Below are 22,685 nucleotides of genomic sequence, written 5' to 3' on the forward strand. Positions count from 1 at the left end.
ACTGTAAGGCATGCAGACGTCCTCATTCCCCTGGCAGAGTGCATCAGATCTGTGGACATTTCCTAGCAAGGTAGCCCTAAACCTAACAAGACCAACTCTTACTGTTATTTTCTCAAAGACTTCTATTCAAGAAGACTTACAAGGACTATAAGGAAGAGGATGTCTTTTATCACATTATTCAGAGCCTTATCAAAACACCATTTCCGTTTCTGCACAACTCAAGAGGGGCGTGAAGAACTTTAAGAAGCTTGGTAAGAAGCCACAAAATGGTCCAACTCAAAAAACCTTTAATGGCTGAGGCTCCGTGCACTCAAATCCATCGCAACAAGCTTCATATCTCTTCGAGTTTTTCAAAATGTATTTGTTGGATGAGTTTTGGGGGTATGTCAGCAGACATTACTATAAAAGGGGGAAGGAGATTCTGTGGTAAAAAAAAGTTTTAAAAACTAAAAAGTTGAAAAACACTGGGTTAAAGAAGTGAAATAGGTTTACTGCTGCAGGACTTCTCAGAGCCTTTACTTTTATGTTCGTATGCATTGTACATCTCCAAGAGGCAGCATTTCTGAAACATAGTGCCTGGGGATTCTTTCTCCATGGAAAGCTGTGTAGGACTGATGTTCTGCAGATCACATTTGAGGAACTCTGGCATGAGTTATTCTAGGTAATATGGTCACTTGAGTATTCATGTCAGCAGAAGACAAAACAGGAGGAGGAAATTTAAACTGCAGCAGGAGATGTGTAACTGAGAAATGAGGAAAAGACCCTGACAAAGGGTGCTCAAACACAAGTCGCTTGAAGGAGTCTATATTATGGATTCTCTTTCTCTGGGCATTTTTCAGAATAAGCCTGGAATAATCTAGAAATTTTTCTAATGCACAGCAAGGCAATGAATTCCATGACTTTTAGAATTCTCTTCCTGCTCAATTATTCCATGTCATCTGTCCTTATTCTCTATTGATATATGAAGTGAGTTCAGCTGACTGGCTTGCAAATTAAATACATCCCTGAAATGCTGAAGGTAAAGTCAATGCATCCTCTGTAAGTTGAGTCTGTTTTCCACTGATTTGTGTTATAATTGCAAAGAAAAGTGTTGACCTCGCGCATCGGGGAGAAAGCATCCTACCCGCACCCTTGTGCATTTCTTCCTGCTCATTCTCCCGCTGACGGCAGCCCACAGGTCAGCCAAGTGAATAGCTGAGTCATGCAAGCCTTCCACACTCAGTCCTTCAATCTCTCTGTGGATTCCCAAGTTTTCTGGACGTTCTCGCTGATCTCAGGGTTCTCAATGGGTAAGTCACCTCATTGCTTATGTTCTTTCTTTAGGAATTTAACAAAATCCCTGGATATTCTCTGCTGCTGGCTTTTTTAGCAAGGAAACAGTTTCACTCTAAGAGGGTAGGAAGCCCCTTTACATGAGTCGCCTCTGTTATGACCAAGTGTTCGGTGATTGAATAGCTGAATCATGGTCACTATTGGATCAGAAAGTCCAAATCTACGAAACGAAAGAAATATGTCTACCTAGGTGGACATATTTCCCAAAAGACTGATTTAGGAGAGCTGTGAGTGGTTTTAACTGTACCTAGCGATTGGAGAAGAGGCCTTGCCTATGCCTCAGTACTCTGTCAAAGTGGGCAAATAAGAAATAGACCATGAAATAATAACTTTTACTGAATGCTTACCACATACCAGGCCTGTTAGCATTACCTGCTTTAATTCCACCGATTCACTGGCCACCATGTGGGATGTCTATTAATGGCCCAGTTTTACAGAGGAGAAAAACAAGGCTCAGTGAGATTCTGAATTCTCCCTGGGTCACACAGGTAGACACCAGTGGGGAACAGCACTGGGAGTTGACTGCCTCAGGGTGGACAGATATCACCCTCTGTCTACACTGTTCACAGATAGACTAAGAGGCTCAGAACCATGTCCTCATGTCTCCTGTCCTGCCTCACCTGACACAGCTACAGGTGTGGGAAACACAGTGTTGCCCACCTGCAAATGCATCACTTACAGTCTGCATGCAGCAAGAAAAAGAGAGATTATGATAGAGTTTCTTGGAATTCCCCATTTAATTTAATTTTATCATTTATTTATTTATTTATTTGAGACAGTGTCTCACTCTGTCGCCCAGGCTGGAGTGCAGTGGCACGATCTCAGCTCACTGCAACCTCCACCTCCCTGGTTCAAGCAATTTGCATGCCTCTACCTCCCAAGTAGCCGAGATTACAGAAATCCGCCACCACACCCGGCTAATTTTTGTATTTTTAGTAGAGATGGAGTTTCACCATGTTGGCCAGGCTCATCTCGAACTCCTGACATCAACCGATTCGCCTGCCTCGGCCTCCCAAAGTGCTGGGATTACAGGCATGAGCTGCTGCACCCAGCTGGAGTTCCCATTTTTGAACATATATTTTTAAAAATATCTCCTAGTTCCTACAATGAAAATAAAAACGTTCTTTTTCCTTTCAAGTCTGATCAGCAGTCCTCATCATTTCCAATGCCACAGCATTCCCTCTTCCTTCCACTGAAGGAAGGAATCACGAGTGCATGAAGTACATTACAAGCTAGTTTACATTCATTTTCCCACCGACTACATGCTCTCTTTTAAGTGTAACCATATTGTGTAGATTTTTTAATGCGAAAGGGCCCACTTCTATTAAAAAGTGCCTCTGATAGGAAAATAATTGTATTATACACACACAACAACAACAACTTTTTGGAAATGCATCTGTTGGAAAAAGTGAAGCCTACCAGCATTCCAATGTAAGGCTCATGATGGATTTTATTTAACCCCAACCTGATTGAACATTTCCTGCCCTCCTGGAAAGGGCAAATATAAAGCTTAAAAAAAAGGAAAACCTTTCTTATCTCCCTCTGAAGGAAATAATGTTAGACATGGTTCCAAATCTATGGTCACTTACCTGTTGACCAAAAAGCTTCAAAGACAGGAGATTCCACCTGAGAGCTGAAACCAGCTGGAAATAATCCAGGAGAGGCAAGATCGAATCTGGGGATGGCCATGGGCCTCATGGCATCGCAGAAGCAACCTGACAGATGCAGAGCCCGTGGCTGGGTGGCCAGTGGTTATCAGGAAAGCCACACGATGCCACTCATGAATCCCCGCTCTGACGCCCACTCGGTCCTAGCCAGCAGGAGTGGAGTAGTGCTCCACAGTCTGAGATCACAGAAACAGGTGGCGGTTCTCTAATTGGACACATCTCCAAACGCGGAAGTTTGCCTGATTTCTCATTTTCACCATTTCGGTTGGGAGTTCTGAATCACATCACACATTCCCCTGCCTGCTTACCTGGACACAGAACATGGCATGCTCTTGTTACTCTCCAGTGTCTCTCTTCTGAGAGACGGAACTGTGCAGCCTCACAGTTCCGTCTCTCACGGATAGCTGGAACCGGCTCCTCCCGGCAAACAGCCTTCATTTCTGCTCTCATTTCTGTTTTTTTTTCCAGCAAACTCACATATTCCCATCTCCATCTGACCTGCTACTTCTAAGTCAGATAATTGATTCTGAGCCACTAGATGAAGTCACACAGGAAGGCTCTGAGTATGGCCGCAAGCACCTGTATCCCCAGGGGTTACCAGGTGACATAAGCCAGATATCGTTTTCCCTAAACATGATACTCTTTCCATCTTTCTTTTTCTAAGCTTTGGTAGAAATGTACCTAGAGAGAACTATCTCCCACCTATGAAAAAACATGGCTAGGGGCACAATTAAAACTGACAGACGGGCTGGGGGCGGTGGTTCACACCTGTAATCCCAACAGTTTGGGAGGCCAAGGCGGGTGGATCACTTCAGGTCAGGAGTTTGAGACCAGCCTGGCCAACATGGTGAAACCCACTCTCTACTAAAAATACAAAAAATTAGTCAGGCCTGGTGGCGGGCACTAATTCTAGCTACTCAGGAGACTGAGACAGGAGAATCACTTGAACCTGGGAGGTAGAGGTTGCAGTGAGCCGAGACCATGCCATTGCACTCCAGCCTAGGAAACAAGAGCGAAATGCCATCTTAAAAAAAAAAAATGACAGATGGCCCAGCCTCAGCAGCAGTGACTAAGAAGTAATGGGCACTGGGCAAAGAGGACCCACGTCCTTCTGCAGGGGGCCACTGTCCCTTAGCTTTTGCTGATAGGGGGAGGAAAGTAAACGTGCGGGATCAACAAGCCCAGACCTTTGCTTTGAAGAGAAACCAAAAAGTCAGATGTGTGTGTGAAATATTCCAATAGTCCTTAATGTTGTGTCCCATGTGGCTCCCAAGCCACAAGTGACAACTGAGGACCTCTTACAAGGTAATCTGCCCAGTTTTAGGGTAGGTGCTCTGTGATTGCAATTCGGAATTGCTGGAAGCATGTAAAACCATAAACCAGGAGATTGCAGATGCACAAAAAGGAAAAACAAAACACACAAACACACACACACACTTCCAAGTGAGTAGAGGGTCTGGTTGGGAGGGTGTGCCTGGCGCCTGAGTGTGCACACATATGCTCTCCCGGGTGAACGTGATCCTTCCCCTGAAGCACAGACAGCAGTCTTCTGCAGGGAACACGGCTATTTTCCCCACCATATCAGAACTTGTTTCTCTTTCCACCAATGCCAAATTGCCTTAAAGCAGCTGAGGAGTGCCTGGCTGATTTATGCCTCAACAACCAGGGCTTCTAGACACGTTCTTCCTTCTGACCCTGGTCCTGTGATTTGTGAAAGAGCTCTGTAACTGACAGCGCGTCTCTTTCTCTATCAGGGCAACAAAGTGCAGGGAAGAGTCTAGAAGCTGCTTTCTGCCTCCCAAGGCATCAGAAGTCAACGCTCCTGGGTAAGATGCTGACCTTCTGCATCCCCTCCTTCCTCTATAAAATACAGAAGACTCAGATAACCCCTTGCTTTCCTGATTTCCAATCTATGACAGTTTTATTCTGTCCAGTCACTAAATTAAACAGAAAAAATAAAGCCTTAAGAGGTTAAAGAATCCCTTAATCAGTGAGATAAGAAGCCCAGAGCCTGTACATGAGCCTCTCTTTGTCTGGTGCTAAATACCTTTGGTCTGCACTAGTCCTCAGTCATTAGTACTTCCTTAAAAATCCAGAAGCTGGTCATCTGGTTCTGGGCTTCTGTAGCTACGACCACTGCCTCTGTGCCCTGGAAACTCAGGGGAGGGAAAGATAAAACTAAAAATCACTTAATTCCATTTTCAATGGACAGCTCTGCTAGGGAGTTTGGTTGGACAGAAAATGAATAGTTATTTTTAAGTGTGTGTGTGTTTTGTGTGTGTTTTTAGATAATTTCTTATAGTTCCATTTCCCATGGGAAAATATGCTGGCGTTGGAATCAGAAAATTTGGGTCCCAAGCACAGCTCTGCCCCTAATTTCCTGTGTGATCTTGGGCAAATTATTTCACTTCTCTGCATCAGTCTCCTTCTTCGTAAAGAGGCATTGACTGCCCCCTCCATCTGGGACCCTCAGCACCACCCTCTGCAATGCTCCCGGGCTTGAGGGAAGGGTTAAGCGAGAATTCTCATTCTAGTTTGGCTGGAAACAAACTTTGTTAAAATATATACATATTACCAGTGTATCCATCCTATTCTTCCAAGATATATTTAGATTATATTTCTGTATATTAAATCACATCGTAAGTGCAATTATTTAAAGAAATTCTGCTGTGAATCCTCTAGGCAAAGAGCCTTCTGGTAAAAATAGCTAGCTATCCTGAGTCTATTTTTTATGTCATATTTCATTTAAATATTTGTTTCAGAGAACAAAACTGCAGTCAGCAGGGACCCTGCCTTTCTCTGACATGCAGGTAGTTTCGGCCCCACTCTCAGGTGGGTGTTTGGTGTCTCCGAGGGTCCCTCTGCTGATTGGCAGTGGGAAGAGCCATGCTTTGCTAAGAGTTTATTTCCTGCTAAACTCTGTAACTGGCTGTCTCTTCTGAATCTCACAGCAACTGTGTAAGGCAAGTGATGTTAGCTTCCTTATTTTGCAGATGACGAAACTGAAGCTTGGAGAGGTTAAATGAGGTACAGCTAATAAACAGTGATTCAGACCAATTCTCCAACTCCAAAGGCAGGCAAGCCAGCATGCTCAGAATCCTCAAACATGAGGGCAGCCACATCGCCTTGCCCTGGGATGGGACCTTTGTAAGAAGCCGTAGTGGCTATGGCAGTGAGATGAGGGTGAAGACAGCAATCTGGCCCACGCCGAGACCCCTAACAAGAGACGTCATAAATGCTCTTTAGGCGGAGTGAAGGCCAGTGGAGACCCACAAGGGCAGGGGAGTTGGATTATTCCAACTCCAGGGCCTCCTGTCTCCTCCACTTTAATGGAGGACCAGGAAAGCAGAAACACACTCACGGGAGATTAAGGGGTACCCCCACCTGCAAAGGGGGCCGTGAAGGTGACTGGGGAACAGAATGCATGCTGAGGAAGAGGACCAGGACAGTGGAAGTTTGAAAGCCACTGGAACAGTGTAGGAAAATTCTGGGCCCGGGTCTGGTTTGTGGGTTCTGTCCCTCCTGCTAACTATAAGACCCTGCATTCATCCCAAGGAAGAAGGCATGAGCAGGTGTGTGAGGAAAACTCGAGTGGAGTGTCAACCACTGAGAATGTTACAATGGAAGAGGGAGATCAGTGGCAGTACTGAGGAAGGGCTCCATAGAAAGATGTTCCACGTATATACGCTACACACATATAGAATATAGAGCACCATGTGTGTGTATATATGTGAGTATACGTATAAGCGTGTATATATGAGTCTGTGCATACATGTGTGTATATATGTGTTTGTGTGTGCATATATGTGTGTATACATGTGCATGTGTATATTTATGTTTGTGTATATATATGTGTGTGTATATGTGGGTTTGTGTGCGTATATATGTGTGTATATATGTGGATGTATGTATATATATTTATGTGTGTATATGCATATGTGTGTGTGTGTGCACACTCAGAGACCCATAGGAAACAAAAGCACAGGACACCTGCTGCTGTTCCATCAGAGACAAGCTGGCATGTAAACAGAAGTCTATATACACATTTAGGAGATATGGCTTCATTCTCTCTTCTTGCCCAATAACAGTTAGACCCTCACTGCATTCCATTCGGTTCCATGTCCCCTGAAGAGTATTAAACACACATTACTGTGTGCCTTTAAGTACATCACAACCCCTCTGAGCTTCAATTTTCTTACCTGCCAAAGAAAAAAACAAAGCCTAGCCTACCACCTCATTTCATTGCTATAGGATGATAATAACAGCTGACATTGTACATTTAAACACTGTACATATATTATTTTAATCTTCGAAACAACCCTATCAGATTGGTACGATTATTAGCCTCCATTTGACAGAAAAGGAAACTGAGGCCACAGAACTGTTCCATAACTTGCCCAATGTCACCCAGCAAACGAGGGATTTGAGCTGCGACGATCTGGTTCCAGCAACTATGCTCTTAACCCCTTTGTTAAATAGCACGATGTCTGAAAGCACTGAACGTGTTTGAAAATGTTCTGTAAATGAATGGTGCCATTCTGATTCTTGCTAGGACTGTTCCCACTGGCAATGATGCAACGCAGGGTCAGGATTCCCTGGGTGAGGATAAATCCTGCAGCCTCAGATCTGCAGCCCCGCTAGCCAGGTACCACACTTCCAGTGGTAAGTCCTCCCCGCCCCTCCCAGCTGCAGGACTGTCTTCCTATGTTCTTTTTCAAAGCAGTGTCTCTGCTGCCAAGAGCAGGTTTGTCTGTCTCCTGGAGACAGCGGTTGTCAAGCCCTGAGAGAACAGCAAGCATGTCAAAAATAGCAGCGCCAGCAGACTGCGTGGCTGCAATTTCCTTTTGAAATGTCGGCTTTGCTCTCACCAAAGAGCCAGGGTCTGTCTGCGCTCCTTGCAGCCTACAGCAGAAGCTGCTTAAGATTCCAAAATGTTTTCTAGGAGGAGGTAAAGTGTATCTGCTGAGGCTCGTGACCGAGGAATGAGGAACTCTCTTTAGAGTAACAATGATGAGGTTGGAGTTGGGTTTAAAAAAAAAATTGTAATAAATCCCAGCAGGGCTAGTCCCCAGACAGGTCAAGTGATAGCCAAGGTAAGACCAGTGTGAATGATACTTCCTGTAGGGTAGGAACTTTTCCTCTTTTGTTCTGAAAACTAGGGAGTCACTCTCCTGTTGTTACTGTGCACCTTCAAACACAGCCGCCGCTTTGATAACCCTTCAAAGGCGGCGGCTGATAGGTTTCCACTCCCCCTTTAGGGTACCAGGTGAAGCCGGAGGATGAGGACCAAGAAGACCAAGAGGCAGGGTGAACTACTTTCTCAAGTTCAGAGCAAAGGGACGTGAAAAACATGACCATCTCCAACCGCACAGAGACCTCAAGCCCAGCACAGAAGTGGTTCATCAGGAGACCTGGCAAGATGAGAGGCTAACAGCCCATCTGTCTTCCTTCCCCACGGCCTGCGTCTGGGAAGATCCCTCTCGCTGCCAACTGCCAAGCTCCAGACCTTATTCTGCCATGAGCTCTCTGTGCAACCCGAGGCAAAATACGAAGTGAGATGGAGACAGGAACTCCTACCACCTAGTAAACGGATTTCTTTTCCTCCCCTAAGTGACCGTGACAAGGTAGGATTGGAGTACACTTTCCTCCCCACTTCCTTCCCACGGCAATAACACACAGTCAAAACCCATGTGAGCCAGGATGGCAGCTCCAGCTAGATTGTCCCGGAAGGACCACACTCTCTGGGAATCTATCTTGGAATGGATGTCGAGTTGCTGGCAGATAGAAATTCTGCCGCAAGCAAGGGCTCAGCCAGTGGAGAGGAGAAATGACAAGCCGCAGGACTGGCTGGTGCATCTGAGGAAAGCACCACGGGAAGGGAAGGGAAGGGAGGGTCCGGTGGGCACAAGGTGAAGAAGGCCAAGAGGAGATCAGAGTCTGGGAGAGAATCACTGAAAGGTTCAGTAAGACAAATGAAGGCCGTTACCGCCCACTTCTTTTGTTTACCCAAAGCACCAAAGACTGCTGGGACCTCATCATAGGGCTGTTAAGCATCAATAATAATTGATGGAGCGTGGGGAGGGGGTTAGGAAAAATGAAACCTTTATGTACCCACAAAAAAAAATTTCAAAAAATTCAAAAATAAAATAATAACCATAGTAGATACATCAATAAAACCTTGGGCCCTATGCAATCTCTTAAGGAATTCTGAGTTTACAGCTGTAGGGATTTGGTGGGGTTTTTGGTTTGTAGGAACTTTTCTTGGAGATTTTTTCTTTTTGCCAGCAAACTGTAAGTTCCTTGGGCAAGCTCAAGGCCATAGTCTTATATAATGAATAATGTTCAACATATATATCATAGCTCAATGCATGCTAATTATGCCCTGCACTTACCCAAAAAACTGGCATGACACATCTTTAGAGGAAAAAAGAAAAAAGCATGTAACTCTCGTAACAATTTGATGTCAAAACGAAGCGCGCGCGCGCGCACACACACACACACACACACACACACCCCAGTTCGTGATATTGTGCATGAATAGCAAGGATAAACTGCATGTAAGCTCTGAAGTGTCCCCATGTGGCAGAAGAAAAAAAAACTGTCGTTCTATTCTAGATATTGTCTGGTCCATTTTTAGACACGCCAAACTTCTAGATTTATAGGACCAAACCGTTCTTCCAGCCCAGATGGAAAACTCCCAGATTATTAGACTCATTGCTTTCTTTTTTTCACAATTCAATGATTTGGGGGTGCAATTTTTAGAGTTGTATGATTATTACCACAAGCCTGTTTGAGAGCATTTCTATTACCCCCCAAAAGTTATCTGGGGCCAATTGTAATAGCATAGCCTTCCACCCCCTGGGGACCCCTCAGGTTGTCCTGATGTCCTGCTGCAGGTGGGACTTAGCCCATGCTCTGAGACTTCTAGCAAGGAGTCCGTCAATTCTCCTTGCAGACTGCCTGGTGAATCTTAATCCTCCTTGTCAGGATTCCCTGCACCTTGTACCACTGAGATTTATGTCCTTTCCTTTTGTTCTGCCTTCAGTACCCGAGAGAGAGACAGCCAGATACTAACAAAACCTTCAAGTGAATTAAGGGCAGTGCTAAGGTCATCCCCGAGGTAAGGCTTTTTCCAGGCTAACTCCAACCTTATGCCTGCCTCCTAAGCCCTCTTTTGTCTGTTTATTTGACATTTCTACTGTTCCTCTGTCTTTGACCTCTCTGCCAGCCTCCTAAGCTTGGAGACCCTGAGGTGGTCCAGGGCTACTCAGCAGAGGATTCGTCTGAGACTTCTCAGGGTCATTCTCTCCCCCCAGCCTGCCTTCTCTCATTTATGCTTGCAGGTTCAGGAAATTTCTGGGAGACATTTTTCTGAGCCCACAGCAGTCTCATCTTGCTTGGTAGGTTCAGGACTTGCCCCCACAGAGGTAAGCATGGTAGGAAAGAATGGCAGAGTGAGAAGTCAGGAAAGAGTGGAATACTCCTGCTGCAGACAGACCTTAGCAAGCACAGCTGTCCTAGATTTCAATGTGCGACCTCGCCGTCAACACTCTAGGTGCTCCCAGTCACTGAAAAGGTGGAGAGAGGGAGAAAGATAGGCAGGAAGACACACATAGAAGGAAGAAGACGGTAAAACAACAGAGGGGGGAAAACCAGAAGGAAGAAAACTAGAGAAAGGAGAAAAAAGGCAGAGACAGTAAGAATAAAAAGAAGGAAAGGGAAAAATGCACAGAAAAAGAGAGAATTTTTTAAAGGGGCCAGCAGCATCAAGGGGACAGAAACAGAGAAAAAGAAAACTGAAGTCAATTGAGTCAAAGAAAAATACACAGAAAAAGCGAGGTAGCCCCTGAGGGAAGGAGAATGAAACCCTTGCATCTCTCCAGATGCACGCTTCCCCACCTTCTCTCTCTCTCTCCCACCCCGTTCTAATTTTGCCTGCAGGACTGAGCCAAAAACAAAATTCCCCTCCAGTAGAACCCACCTCACCTGCAAAGACGGCGAGCTGTCCCTCCTCGCTCCGTGGGGACGAATATCCCGCATCTCAGGCTGAGGCTGGCAGTTCCAGGAAGTCCTCTGGGAGCTCCTTCCAGCTTGAGTCAGGTGTAGCAATGGCTTGGACCCTTCCTGTGAATCACCACCCCAGCTGTCCAGGCAACACAGAGTGCATATTCTCTTGGTGCTCAGGGCACAAAATCCAAATAAAGAGACTTAAGGTCAGAGAGGGATCACTTGACAAAATTCTTCACAGAAACTTGGTCGAGCTACAGCCTCTCCGTTTTTCTTCGATGTCTTGAGAAGAAAGATCTTTGAGATTCCTCCCAGGAGCTAGATAGACTGTTCCCAGGGAGGAAGAAGTTGCAATTCTCCGCCTCTCGTGGAGCTGGGAAGAGCCTGCCTCTGCGGAGACAGGAACTCCATGATCCCTAAGACTGTGATCTCACCTGGTGAGGCCCAGCCTGGCTGCCACTCCAAGGAGAAGTTGTCCCCTCTAAGGGCTCCCCTCGACAGCTTGAAAAAATTAACACTGACGTTGGTTTAACTGGTTGCTTAACATTCAAATTTCTGAAGGATCAGGAGTAAGATGAGGCAGCTGCAATGACTGGGTGGGGAAACTAGCAAGAAAAGTCCAGACAGGAAGCTTTGAGGCCCTGCTTCCTCCACATTTTCCAAAAGTCCCACATCCCTGTCCTGGCACTCCCAGCCCCTAAGCCACTATGTGGGAGGTGCTCCCATTTGAGAAGCTGGAAAGATGTAGTCCCCTGGTCTCCCTTGATGCCCAAAGCAGAAGATAGAGAGAACAGTCTGGAAGGTTGCTACGGCAACCAGAGTCCCTGGTGAGCTGGGCTCTCCACAAACCCTTTCAAGCGTGCTCTGACTTGAAAAGGAAATGTTTTCTCAGGGATGGTGATGAGGGTGATTACATACACATATACAGAGATACATGCATACATGTCCCAACTTTCACCCTCCGCTGGGAGCTTCCCTTCTGCCTCTGGAATGGGCTTTTCTCTTCTTTCCCCAAATAGCCAGCAGTAATGGGAGAGATTTGGAAAACTAGCACTTTCTGACCTCAGAGCAGGTTTGTGCATCATAAACATCTCTATCTTCTACTGTGTTTCAGGTTTGGAGAAGCCAAGCTCCTAGTCAAGGTGACCTCCAGCCATGGAAGGATCCCCCTGAACATATCTAAAGAGAACCCTCCTTTCTGAAGGGTAAGAAGAAAGACTGAGGGGCTCAGTCCAAGAGGCCAAGGAGGGATTTCAGGAGCCAGTGGTCCATAATGGCCTATTCTTAGGCTTTGGATCCAAGGCAGGAACCCTGGGGGAAGGCCTTGCCTATGGGGGTATGGAGAGAACTAAAAATCAAATCCATGACTAAGATTCACACATTTGCATAGCAATGTCCCCAGCTTCCCAGACATTCCCCATGAGGTAGGGAGGGGAAGACAATAATGTTCCCATGTAATGGGTGGGTAAACTGAGGCACAAAGAGGGACTGTGGACCCAAGTTACCCTGTAAAGTTATGGCAAGATCGAGATTTAGATCTGGCAGTCACAGAAGCAACACTGCCTCTCAAGCAAACCCTCGTAAGGCTGTCCTCTCGTAAGCTGGTCTTCGAGAAAATAATGTTTTAAAAAAATTATCATCAGAGAGTCTGAAAGCATAGATATAAAATTAAAAACATGTTAACAGTCCTTTCAGTTTCAGAACTGCACCCAAAAGAACTCAGAACAGTACATCACAGTTTATCAAAGGCAAAAAACAAATGGCAACGTTACTGAGAGAGAAAAGAGGGTAGGTGGGCCAGTGGATAGATGGCAGTGGTCTCACACTGGAAGAAAATGGCTTAGATCAAGTGGGAACGCCACCACGTCACCTTACCAGTGAGAGCAGACCAAATGCAGCTCCAAGGGGCAGAGCAGGCAAGTGTTTGCTTGATTCAGCAAAAAAACCTCTTAGAGTGAGGCTGTTGGCAAAAGAATAACACTTGCTCCTTATTCTAAACCACCTATTTCACGCCCATAAAATGGGAAGAAACCCATGCTGCCATCCAATGTGTGCTTTTACCTGTCTAGGGCTTTAAGCTGGAGTTTGCTTGAGGAAGCCTTCAACAGCAATCCTAAATCAAATTCCCAGGAAGCAAGGTAGAGGGCTAGAGAAAATTTGGGGGAAATGAGGGAGAAAAGGCTGCCATCTGCAACAGGATTCCTCTGCCCCTTTGAGAAAACAGCATCTGTTTAAGTGGCACCTTGCTTCAGACTGTGGTCAAGCCAGTTGCTTGACTCTATTCAGACATCCCTCCTGGTTCTGTGGCTCCCTTTCTCCAGTTCTTCTGCTCAGGAAGGCACTTGCACAAAAAGAGTATTTGGCTCTGATAAGGAACCTTCCTGGAAGCTAGAGAGTCAGGGGATCAGAGTAGGGAGGACCAAATGTAGACCAAACACCAGTGCCTCTTGTGCTGAGCCACACTTTGAAAAATCCATGGCCCCTTTGGTCCTGGACTAACCCCCGTGTCCTCCAAGTGGTAAAGTTTGATTGTATTTTCTCTAATTCCAGCCAAGTTTAGAAATGAATAACCTATTTTGAGGCTGTGCAAATGAAGACTCTACCAAGGGTCATCTGCAGGATGACGAGCGGGTGTTACAGGGCACCGGAATAACAGCAAGTTGAGTACTGCTTCTGTCCTCCAGCTTCTTCCAGTTACCAAGTGGCCTGAAGCTAGGAAGCGCACATGACCCAAAGCAAAGAACACTAAGGAGGGAGCGAAGACTTAGGTATGGCTGGTTTCCATCCTGTTGACATTGCTGTTCCTAGAGATATTGTAAGTCCCAGACATGAAAAATCAGTCTTGAGGGAAGGTCAGACATAAATGTATATCTCATCCATATGACAGAAGATGGGCATGATTGGGTGGCACCGCTGGAATTTTAAAAATGTCATTAGATGGATTCACCTTGAATGCTTAAGCAACCAGGGATTAAGCAACAAGGTTGATAGTCCAGGTATTTGGTCCTGGATGCCAGGTAGTGGGTGAGGGGGAGAGAGTCAAGAAGTCAACTGAAGCTAGAGTGAGTAGTGAAAATGAGAAGGAAGCCTAAGAGACTGTTAGCTCAGTGCTCCCCTCCTGCAGGCCCTGCCTTCATTGGTCAGACCTCTGTGAGCATTCTTTTCTCTGCATAGGCCCGATGTGGTGTAGGAAGGTAGCTGGGTCTCCGTTCCCGGTTAGCCTCCGGGAAGTCAGGCTTGCCAAGTCCATTGTCAGTTGCCTTCAGGTCTGGCGCAGGCTGCCCACAAGTGACGTGGGTATACTGGCCTTGCTCCTCCTGCTCCGTCTCTCGGTGGTAGAAGTAGTTGAAGTTGGAGACAATGACGGGCACAGGCAGGGCAATGGTGAGGACCCCGGCGATGGCACACAGCGAGCCCACGATCTTGCCCCCCACAGTCATGGGGTACATGTCCCCGTAACCTACCGTGGTCATTGTAACCACTGCCCACCAGAAGGCATCCGGGATGCTGGGAAAGAGCGAATCGTCATCGTCAGCCTCTGCGAAGTAAACAGCACTGGAGAAGAGGATGACCCCGATGAACAGGAAGAAGATGAGCAACCCCAGCTCCCTCATGGAGGCCTGCAAGGTCTTGCCCAGGATCTGCAGCCCCTTGGAGTGGCGGGAGAGCTTGAAGATGCGGAACACCCGGACCAGGCGGATGACTCTGAGGATGGCCAGGGACATGGCCTGCTGCCCATTCTGGCTGCCTCCTCCACTGGCTGGCTGCTGCTCCTGCTGCTGCACCAGCTCAGTGCCCAGGGTGATGAAGTAGGGGAAGATAGCCACCAAGTCAATGATGTTCATGATGTTCCGGAAGAAGGCCGGCTTGCTGGGGCAGGCGGAGAAGCGCACCAAGAGCTCAAAAGTGAACCAGACAATGCACAGGGTCTCCACCAGAAAGAAAGGGTCTGTAAAGAAGGAGCCCCCCAGAGTACTGAGTGAGGACGAGCCCCCGGTCCCCATTTCCCCAGGGGTGATGCCATGATGAAATGTGTAGGAATCATCTTCATCCTCCTCTTCCTCCTGACTCCCCCTGGAAACTGAGGAGACTCGACTCACACCACCACCATTGCTTCCACCTCGACCATCTACACGGAACTGGGGTAAGGTCTCCAGACAAAAGATGACTATGGAGATGAGAATGACCAACACGGAGACGATGGCGATACCCCTGGCGGGCCCAGAGCTCTCTGGGTACTCGAAGAGCAGCCACACCTGGCGCTGGAAGGGCTGGGAGGGCAGCGGCTTCTCGTCCTCGCCACCTTCGGGCAGGCAGCCCTCGTCCTCCCGGAAGGCCGCCAGGGCCTCGTCCCCCAGCTGGTAGAAGCGGATCTCCTCCAGGAAAATGTCCAGGGGCACGTTGACCGGCCTCCGCAGGCGGCCCCCCGACTGGTAGTAGTAGAGGATGGCGTCGAAGCTGGGCCGGTTGCGGTCGAAGAAGTACTCGTTCCTCAGGGGGTCGAAGAAGCGGACTCGGCGGCCGGGGTCTCCGAGCAGCGTGTCCGGAAACAGCGACAGGGTGCGCAATTGTGTCTCAAAGCGCAGCCCGGAGATATTGATCACCAGCCGCTCGCTACTACAGCAGCCCCCGCCCCCGCCGGCCTCCGGGAAGTCTCCCGCATCCTGTTGCTCCCCCTCCGGCCCACGGACCTCCCCCGGCGCCGCCAGCGTAAGGGATTTCTCCGATCTCATGCCCCCTCGGAGGTGCGCTCCCCGCCACTAGGACGGCGCCCACGACACAACCTCTGGAGCGCGGCACCCGCTCCCCGGCTCCCGGCTGCGCCCTCTTTAGGGTGGGGCTCGTGCTCCTCCCGGTTCGCGGTCTGACCTGGCGGTTGGGTCCGTGAGCCCTAAAGCCCTGGTCCCTGCAAGGCTGGGTCTGGGGAGGTGACCTGGGCGCTGGGGATTTGGTTCTGCGCTTCCCGTTACCCGCGCCCCGGTGCTAGAGCTTACTGGGATGCCCGGAACCGCACACGGGCGCGTGTGAAACTGGCTGCCCGAAAAGACGCGTGGCTTCGCCCCCAGCGGTGCCTGAGACCCGGCTCCCGGACGCAGGGGTCCGCCCTCCAGCCGGGCTGGCTCTTCCCAATTCCCACTGCGCTCCTGCAGCCGCTCCGGACCCCCGGCTGCCGCTGGTACCGAAGCGCCTGATGCGCCTCCCTCCGGCTCGGCAGACTCCTGGCGGGGCTCGGCCTCCGCCCTGCGTCCACCGCGGGGCTGGGTCCGGCCAAGGTCGCGGTTCCGGCCGCCACAGCCGCCACCTCCTCCCTAGGAGCCGCGCCGCAGGCCTCGCAGAGGGCCTTGGGCTGCCCCGGCGCCCGAGCGCGGGGACCCACCTCCCCACCGCTCAAGGCTTCGCTGCCGCCGCCGCAGCTGCAGCGGCTCGGCTCTCCGCTCTGCCCTTCCTTCCCAACACACACTCTCCAAGTGACGTGGCAGGCCCCGCCTGCTGCCCCCTCCCACCCCACTCCCACATCACACCCCTCGCCCAGCCAGGGGTTGCCGCGAGCCAGGGCGCCATGGAAATAGACGCACACTCGCCTCACCAGTAAGCTTTCCCGCGCTCTCCTGGCACGCCTCTCGCTTTCACACGTTCACATTCGCGCCCCCTTCCACAAGCGCCGGCACCCTCATACCACACCCCCTCCACCCCCGCAATCGGCTTTTCTCATTTCGGTTTACCGAGTTGACCTGCGCAGTGGTATTTCATCAATAAGAAGACACACCCCGCCCCACCACACAATACGGAGCACTGTGCACCCACTCATCCAGAAATCTAAAGAAAACATTAAATCATACATTCTTCTGTCTTTAGGAAGACCCATTTGCCAACCTCTCCAATATCTACAGGAAAAAAAAAATAGAGAAAGTATTTTTGAGATGCCTTGAGAGCTTCCAATTTAAATTCCAATATAATTCTCCCTCTACCTTTGCAAGCCTGGGAGGGTGAGGCTGCAACTCTCTTAGAATTGCAAAGGGATGGTAGAGAAAGGGTGGCAAGTGGATCAATGCCTTTCCCATCAGAAGTTTTTCAGGGGAGTCCTGAGAGCCTGAGGCAACAACCCCAGTGAGGAAGGACCCGGAAGATGGAAGCACCTCAGAGATACCTCAGCCCAGGAAACACTGCCTCCTGGGGATGCTTTGCTCCTAGCCACCCGGGAGGATGCATCTCGAATTTCTGATTACTGGGTAGCCAAAAAAGGGGAGAAGAGGGTGAATGGAAAAGGGGTATGTAAGAGTGATGACTGAAAAAATAATAGCTACGTTTACTGGGCATTGATTGAATATGTGCCAGTCACATTCTAGGTGCTTTCCCAGAAAGATGTCGTCTGCTCGTAAGCCATGTTACAACGAAGACCCCTTTGGCAGTATTTGAGTAGGACAGAGTTTGTTGTTAGGGACCAGTTGACTCTCCCTAACTCTCCAGTAAGAAGGGGATGAGAATGGTTTTCCATCCATTTCTGTCTTTCTTCGCCAGACCAGACAAGTTGGGGTCTGGTAGAGGAAGACTCAACTGATCATTTCAGACTGACACTTCCAGGTAGGGTTGACATTTGCTTCTCTGTGCCTCGGTTTCCTCTTTTCTGGCTGGCTGTAGCCAAAATGAATTGGCTAACAACTACAAAGTGTTTTTGTGTAGCTTCTGGTGCATATTAGATGATTAGTACACATTCATTGAGTTTAATGATGAGAATGACACATAAAGGTGCTCTGAAACCACAGGTTGCATCTGAGAGTTCTTTGTGTTGCACGGAGTATTTTAAAACCACAGTGGTTCTCAGCAGCATTCACTCTCAGAGGGCTAGAGGAAGGAGAGAACCAAGGCTTCTAGATGTGTCGGGAAGGGGTCAGGTGTTGAGTGGGTAAGAAAGATGCTAGCCTTTGAATTCACTGCATACTCATTCTCCAGTCTTGCTCCTCACCAGTTGAGCCAGGCAACAGCCTCTGTTCCCTTTCTGTGCTTGCACAGCTGATTTCTGGCACCAACGCCTTGTGGGCTTTTTTGATCCCCCGGGATAGAAATCAAAAGAGATCACAGCATACAGGAGCAAAGAGAAAGATTTTTTTATGAAAGCTTATGGACATAAGGGACCAAACAGCAAGAAAGGAAGTGGGTTGCTCTCCAAAGTCAAGGCACGGGTTCCCTTTGCGGGGGTCTGCAGTAAGGGGAAGTCAGGGCATATAGAGATGAGCTTTTTCTGGCACATGTGTGGTGGTTTAAGATGCTGCTTCGCACAACATATGTCTCATTGGCACCTTAAATCTCCACCTGCGGGCATGATTTTTAGTACTAAAATAAGGAAAAGTTCACGATGAGGTGAAAGTTAAGCCTAGCTAGGCATACAGGACCTCGGGAAGGTCCCTGGTTCTCTACAGCAAGGGATTAATTAATTTGTGGTTAATAGCTTCTTGGGCTTTTGATGTTGACTGGCTTGGAGTTACAGTTTGAGTAAGGGACTTTTGTTCTTTTTTCTCCAAACCACATCACAACAGGAAAGCAGCCAGCTTGCCCATCTCATGCTTGCCTATCTCATTTCCACTCCCTTCTCTCACCTTGCTTGTCTCAGTGAAGAGAGAGAAAGCAAGTACACGGAGTCATCCAGCGGAGTTTTCTCACTGACAGGCTATGTAATTAAGCCATTTAGACTCCACGCAAAAGTTGCTGTGTTTCAAAACTGTTTTGAAAGAAAAGAAAAGGAAACCAACAACACATACAATACGAAAGATACTCTTTACCCTCATCCAGTTATCTGTCATTATTTTCTGAGTCGTAAATTGACTAACCCATGATTCTTTTTGTTTTTGTTTTCAAATTTATAATGAATGATTCCTTGGCAGGTTTTTTTTTTCATCATTGCCATTTTTATTCACAAGACTGTCCACTAGGTCAGTAATTCTTCAAAACCAATCCTGGCAAAGCCTGGGAAGGAACCTTCATTCTGCAGAAGTGTACACACCCTGAGAAGGTGTTGAGAAACTCCATTGGAGTGCCCCTCGGGTTAAGCCTGGTTGGGCTGCCTGCCACCCTACAGGCGAGTTGATGTTCCGTGATTACCTTCCATCAAGCATGAGGTTGTGTCCCAAGAGGGGTTTCACTGTGCCCGGGGAGGTTCCCCTGAGAAGGAAAAGCCATTGGCAAATGCATGAATCCGAGTTCTGTTTTTAGTTCTTTTGTGAAACAGACTCATTTCTTAGCTTCAGAAAAACCCTATGCCTAGATCATTCCCCCCCAGCGTGTGTTAAGGATGAGTACAATCACACCTTCAGAAGTGCCAGCTCCCAGGTGAAGGAAGACACAACTCTATCCATAGATGCTGCCAAGTGGCTTCCAATGTCAGGTAATTTTTCCCCGGCATTCACCAAGCACCAATTTCATGCCAGCACAGATTGTGTTGTTATTTTTTGTTGTTGTATCCAGATTCAGATGTTTGCCATGGTCATAGCGATCATTCGTTTATTTAAAAAGTATTTATTGAGCAGCTACTGGGTGCCAGCATGGTGCCAGGTTCTGAGGATTTAGCAGTGATCTACACAAAATATCTGCTTTGATAAGCATACATTTTCACATAATCAATAAATTACATTATAGACAGAAAATGTTAACAGTAAACAATAAGGGAGATATTTCCATATTGCAGTAAATGCCTTGAGGAGGATAAATGGGATGCTATGTCAGAAATGAACTTGGGGACTCAACTTTGCAAGGGTAGCTGGGAAAGTTCCCTCTGAAGAGGTAATATTTCAACTGACAATCCAAAGAGGAGAATGGAGCCTGGCACGGTGGCTCACGCCTGTAATCCCAGCACTTTGGGAGGCTGAGGCAGGTGGATCACCTGAGGTTAGGAGTTCAAGACCAGCCTGACCAACATGGTGAAACTCCGTCTCTACTAAAAATACAAAAATTATCTGGGCGTGGTGGAGGGCGCCTGTAGTCCCAGCTACTCGGGAGGTTGAGGCAGGAGAATCGCTTTAACCTGGGAGGTGGAGGTTGCAGTGAGCCAATATGGCACCACTGCACTCCAGCCTGGGTGACAGAGGGAGACTCTATCTCAAACATAAATAAATAAGAGAACGGGGCCACAGTGCCAAAAGCAGGGAAGAGCATTCTGGACTGACAAGTGCAAAAGCCCTGAGCTAGAAAGGTCATGGGTGTTCAAGGTCAAAAAGAAGGCCATGTGCTGGGAGGAGAATGGGCAAGGGAAAGGGAGGTGCAAGATAAGATTGAAGAACTAGCAAGGGTACCATCTTGTAGGGTAAGGTGCTCAGTTTTTATCTTAAGGGCGGTATGAAGCCAATGATGGTTTTCAAGCAGAGGAGAGACGTGATGTGATTTACTTAGAGGCTGTGAGGGGAATGAATTATGAAGAGGTAGAAGAAGAAATAGAAAGACCAGGAAATTGCAGTCATCTGGGGAAAAGATAATGGTGACTTAGGCCAGAGAAAGGCAGAATGGGTAGAGTGGGTAGAGATAGAGTGGAGAGGAGGTGAGGAGAACTGAGGAGGTATGTTTAGATGATAGAATCAGCAGGAATTGATCATCACTAGAATATGAGAAATAAGCCACCAATGCCAGCCTCAAGCAACTAGGCAGGTAGGTATTGCCCTTTACTAAGAAAGAGAAGACAAGAGGTTAAACAAGTTGGGATGCATCAAGACCTCACCTTTAGATGTATTAAACTGGAGAAGGAAATTATACATGCAAATGAAGACATCAAGGAAGCGGTCATTTATTTAGGTCTGGAATATGAAAAAGAAATTTATGATTTATGAATTTAAAACATCTAGAAATATATAAATTCATGGCACTAAGGTCTTCTGCAGAAACAGAATATGGACAATGAAGAGAAATGACCAGGACCAAGTCCTTCACAGCAGTCTTCAATCTACTGGTCAAGGTCAGAGGAAGGGCAGCCAGCAGAGGAGGCTGAGGGGTTGTCAGTGAGGTCAAAGGAAAGCCAAGAGATGGAGAGGTCCCGGAAACCAACAACCAGGACTGGATCCCAGGGGCCCCCTCCTCCTGAGCCCACGCTGGCCTTCCAGTGGAACACATGATCTACAACAGGTCAGGAGTACGTAGGGGGCATCCATGGGAAGAACCACCTAAGAATGGATGTATGTGCCCAACAAGATGAGCACAGATAATGTGAAGCATCGTGTGATAACCATTTATATTCCGACCTCTGCCCTAGGTTCCAAAATGTACCTATTCCATTTATGTATTTATGGTACATAAATGACCATAAATGATCTATCTTCCAGGCTTCTTTACATTTTTATTTTGCTGTGTGTGCGCGTATGTGCGCGCGTGTGTGTGTGCGCGTGCGTGTGCGTGGGTGTGCGTATGTGTGCGTGTGTGTGTGTGTGCACTTGTCATCACTCTGGTAATAGGATCCCTGAAGTTTTCCTCTTTCTCTGTGTAACCTCTGGAAATGGTTCTCCTCATGGTCACCCACAGGCCCCTGCTGTGAGGACAGGGTGGCAGGTAGTCAGCTTCCTTACCTCTTATTGAGAGAATACAACACTCGTGCACAAGCACAGACACACCCTCCCTAGGATGACCCACCCTACTCTTGAGCTTTCCACTGTGGAATCCAAACCACTCAGAGCCAGCGAGAAGCAGGGGTGATGAGTCTGACCCTGTGTCCCTCCTCTCACCGTCTCACTCTGGGCAAGGCTCTGCCCTCCAGCTTCAGTTCTTCAGGGTGTTCCAAGTGGAAGCCCCTCTGTCCAAACACAGTGTTCTGCCTGGCCCAATCCCCTTCTTCTGGGTCCCTCGTTCACCCCTTACACCAGGGCCTGGGTCATGTTTACTCCTTCTCTTAACCTTCTCCTACTTTTTCTGCTGGAGAGAGAAGACAGCATTGAATCCTGGGAAGGAAGGGAGAAAAATGGATGGCTGGATAACTCTATACTTTGCAGTCAATTTCTGCTATTTTCCTTTTGTTCCCCTCCCTCTACACACACACACACACACACACAGACACACACACACACCCCAAAAATTTGGTCATCTGAGAGTTACATTAAAAATAAGTCAGATATCTTGAACTTCAAGGGTTAATTTCCTGCAGTAGCACCCACTGGTTCCACAAACTAATTGATGTACCCTGCCAACATTGATAACACAACACTTTGACCTGAAGTTCCCTTCTATTCATTTAGTCTCTGGATGCACTGTGGCCATTTCCCTCCTCCTGGGCTTCCCCTGTGGCCAAGTGGATGGAGTCAGGGGGACAAATGCAGACACATGTGCTATACAAAAGCACTATTTATAATTAGCTGCTTAGTCCAATTTTTAATGAGGATGATGACGTCAATTACAAAGTAGTGATGGTGACGATGATGTTCCATAATTCAGTAGAGAAAAATCTAACAGCTTTCACTTGAGTGAGGCTGTATATTAGAAAAGAAATGCATTAGACATCTGTGCCACACCAATCAACAGCCTCAGGAAATTACTATCCATGCCAAGAAATAAATCTATAACGAACTCCTCATCCTTCTGGGGGGATCCCAAGGGAGCTTGTTAGTATCCTAAGTTTGCAGCCTGCATCTTCATCCAATTCCCCTCCTGTGATAGTCATTAATGCTGTTTTCCAAATGTCTCCAGCTCTCTACTTTTCAGGAACATGGAGAA

General features: G+C 47.7%; 1 protein-coding gene across 2 annotated transcripts in view; it reads right to left on the bottom strand.

Annotated features, from left to right (window-relative positions):
- The window catches only part of KCNA6 (potassium voltage-gated channel subfamily A member 6), a 40,120-nt gene extending 23,523 nt beyond the window's left edge, over nt 1–16,597 (bottom strand). The window contains exon 1 of one of the 2 annotated variants that reach the window (XM_025401449.1): nt 10,986–16,597. In XM_025401449.1, coding sequence (XP_025257234.1) covers nt 14,147–15,739 — 1,593 coding nt within the window. In that variant the 5' untranslated portion in view covers nt 15,740–16,597 and the 3' untranslated portion in view covers nt 10,986–14,146. Of the gene's footprint in view, nt 1–10,980 lie in introns of both variants that reach the window. The other variant, XM_025401450.1, reaches the window with a different exon arrangement.
- Nucleotides 16,598–22,685: the final 6,088 nt, after the last annotated feature.

Source organism: Theropithecus gelada, chromosome 11 (assembly GCF_003255815.1).
Source record: "Theropithecus gelada isolate Dixy chromosome 11, Tgel_1.0, whole genome shotgun sequence".
NCBI classification, from domain to species: domain Eukaryota; kingdom Metazoa; phylum Chordata; class Mammalia; order Primates; family Cercopithecidae; genus Theropithecus; species Theropithecus gelada.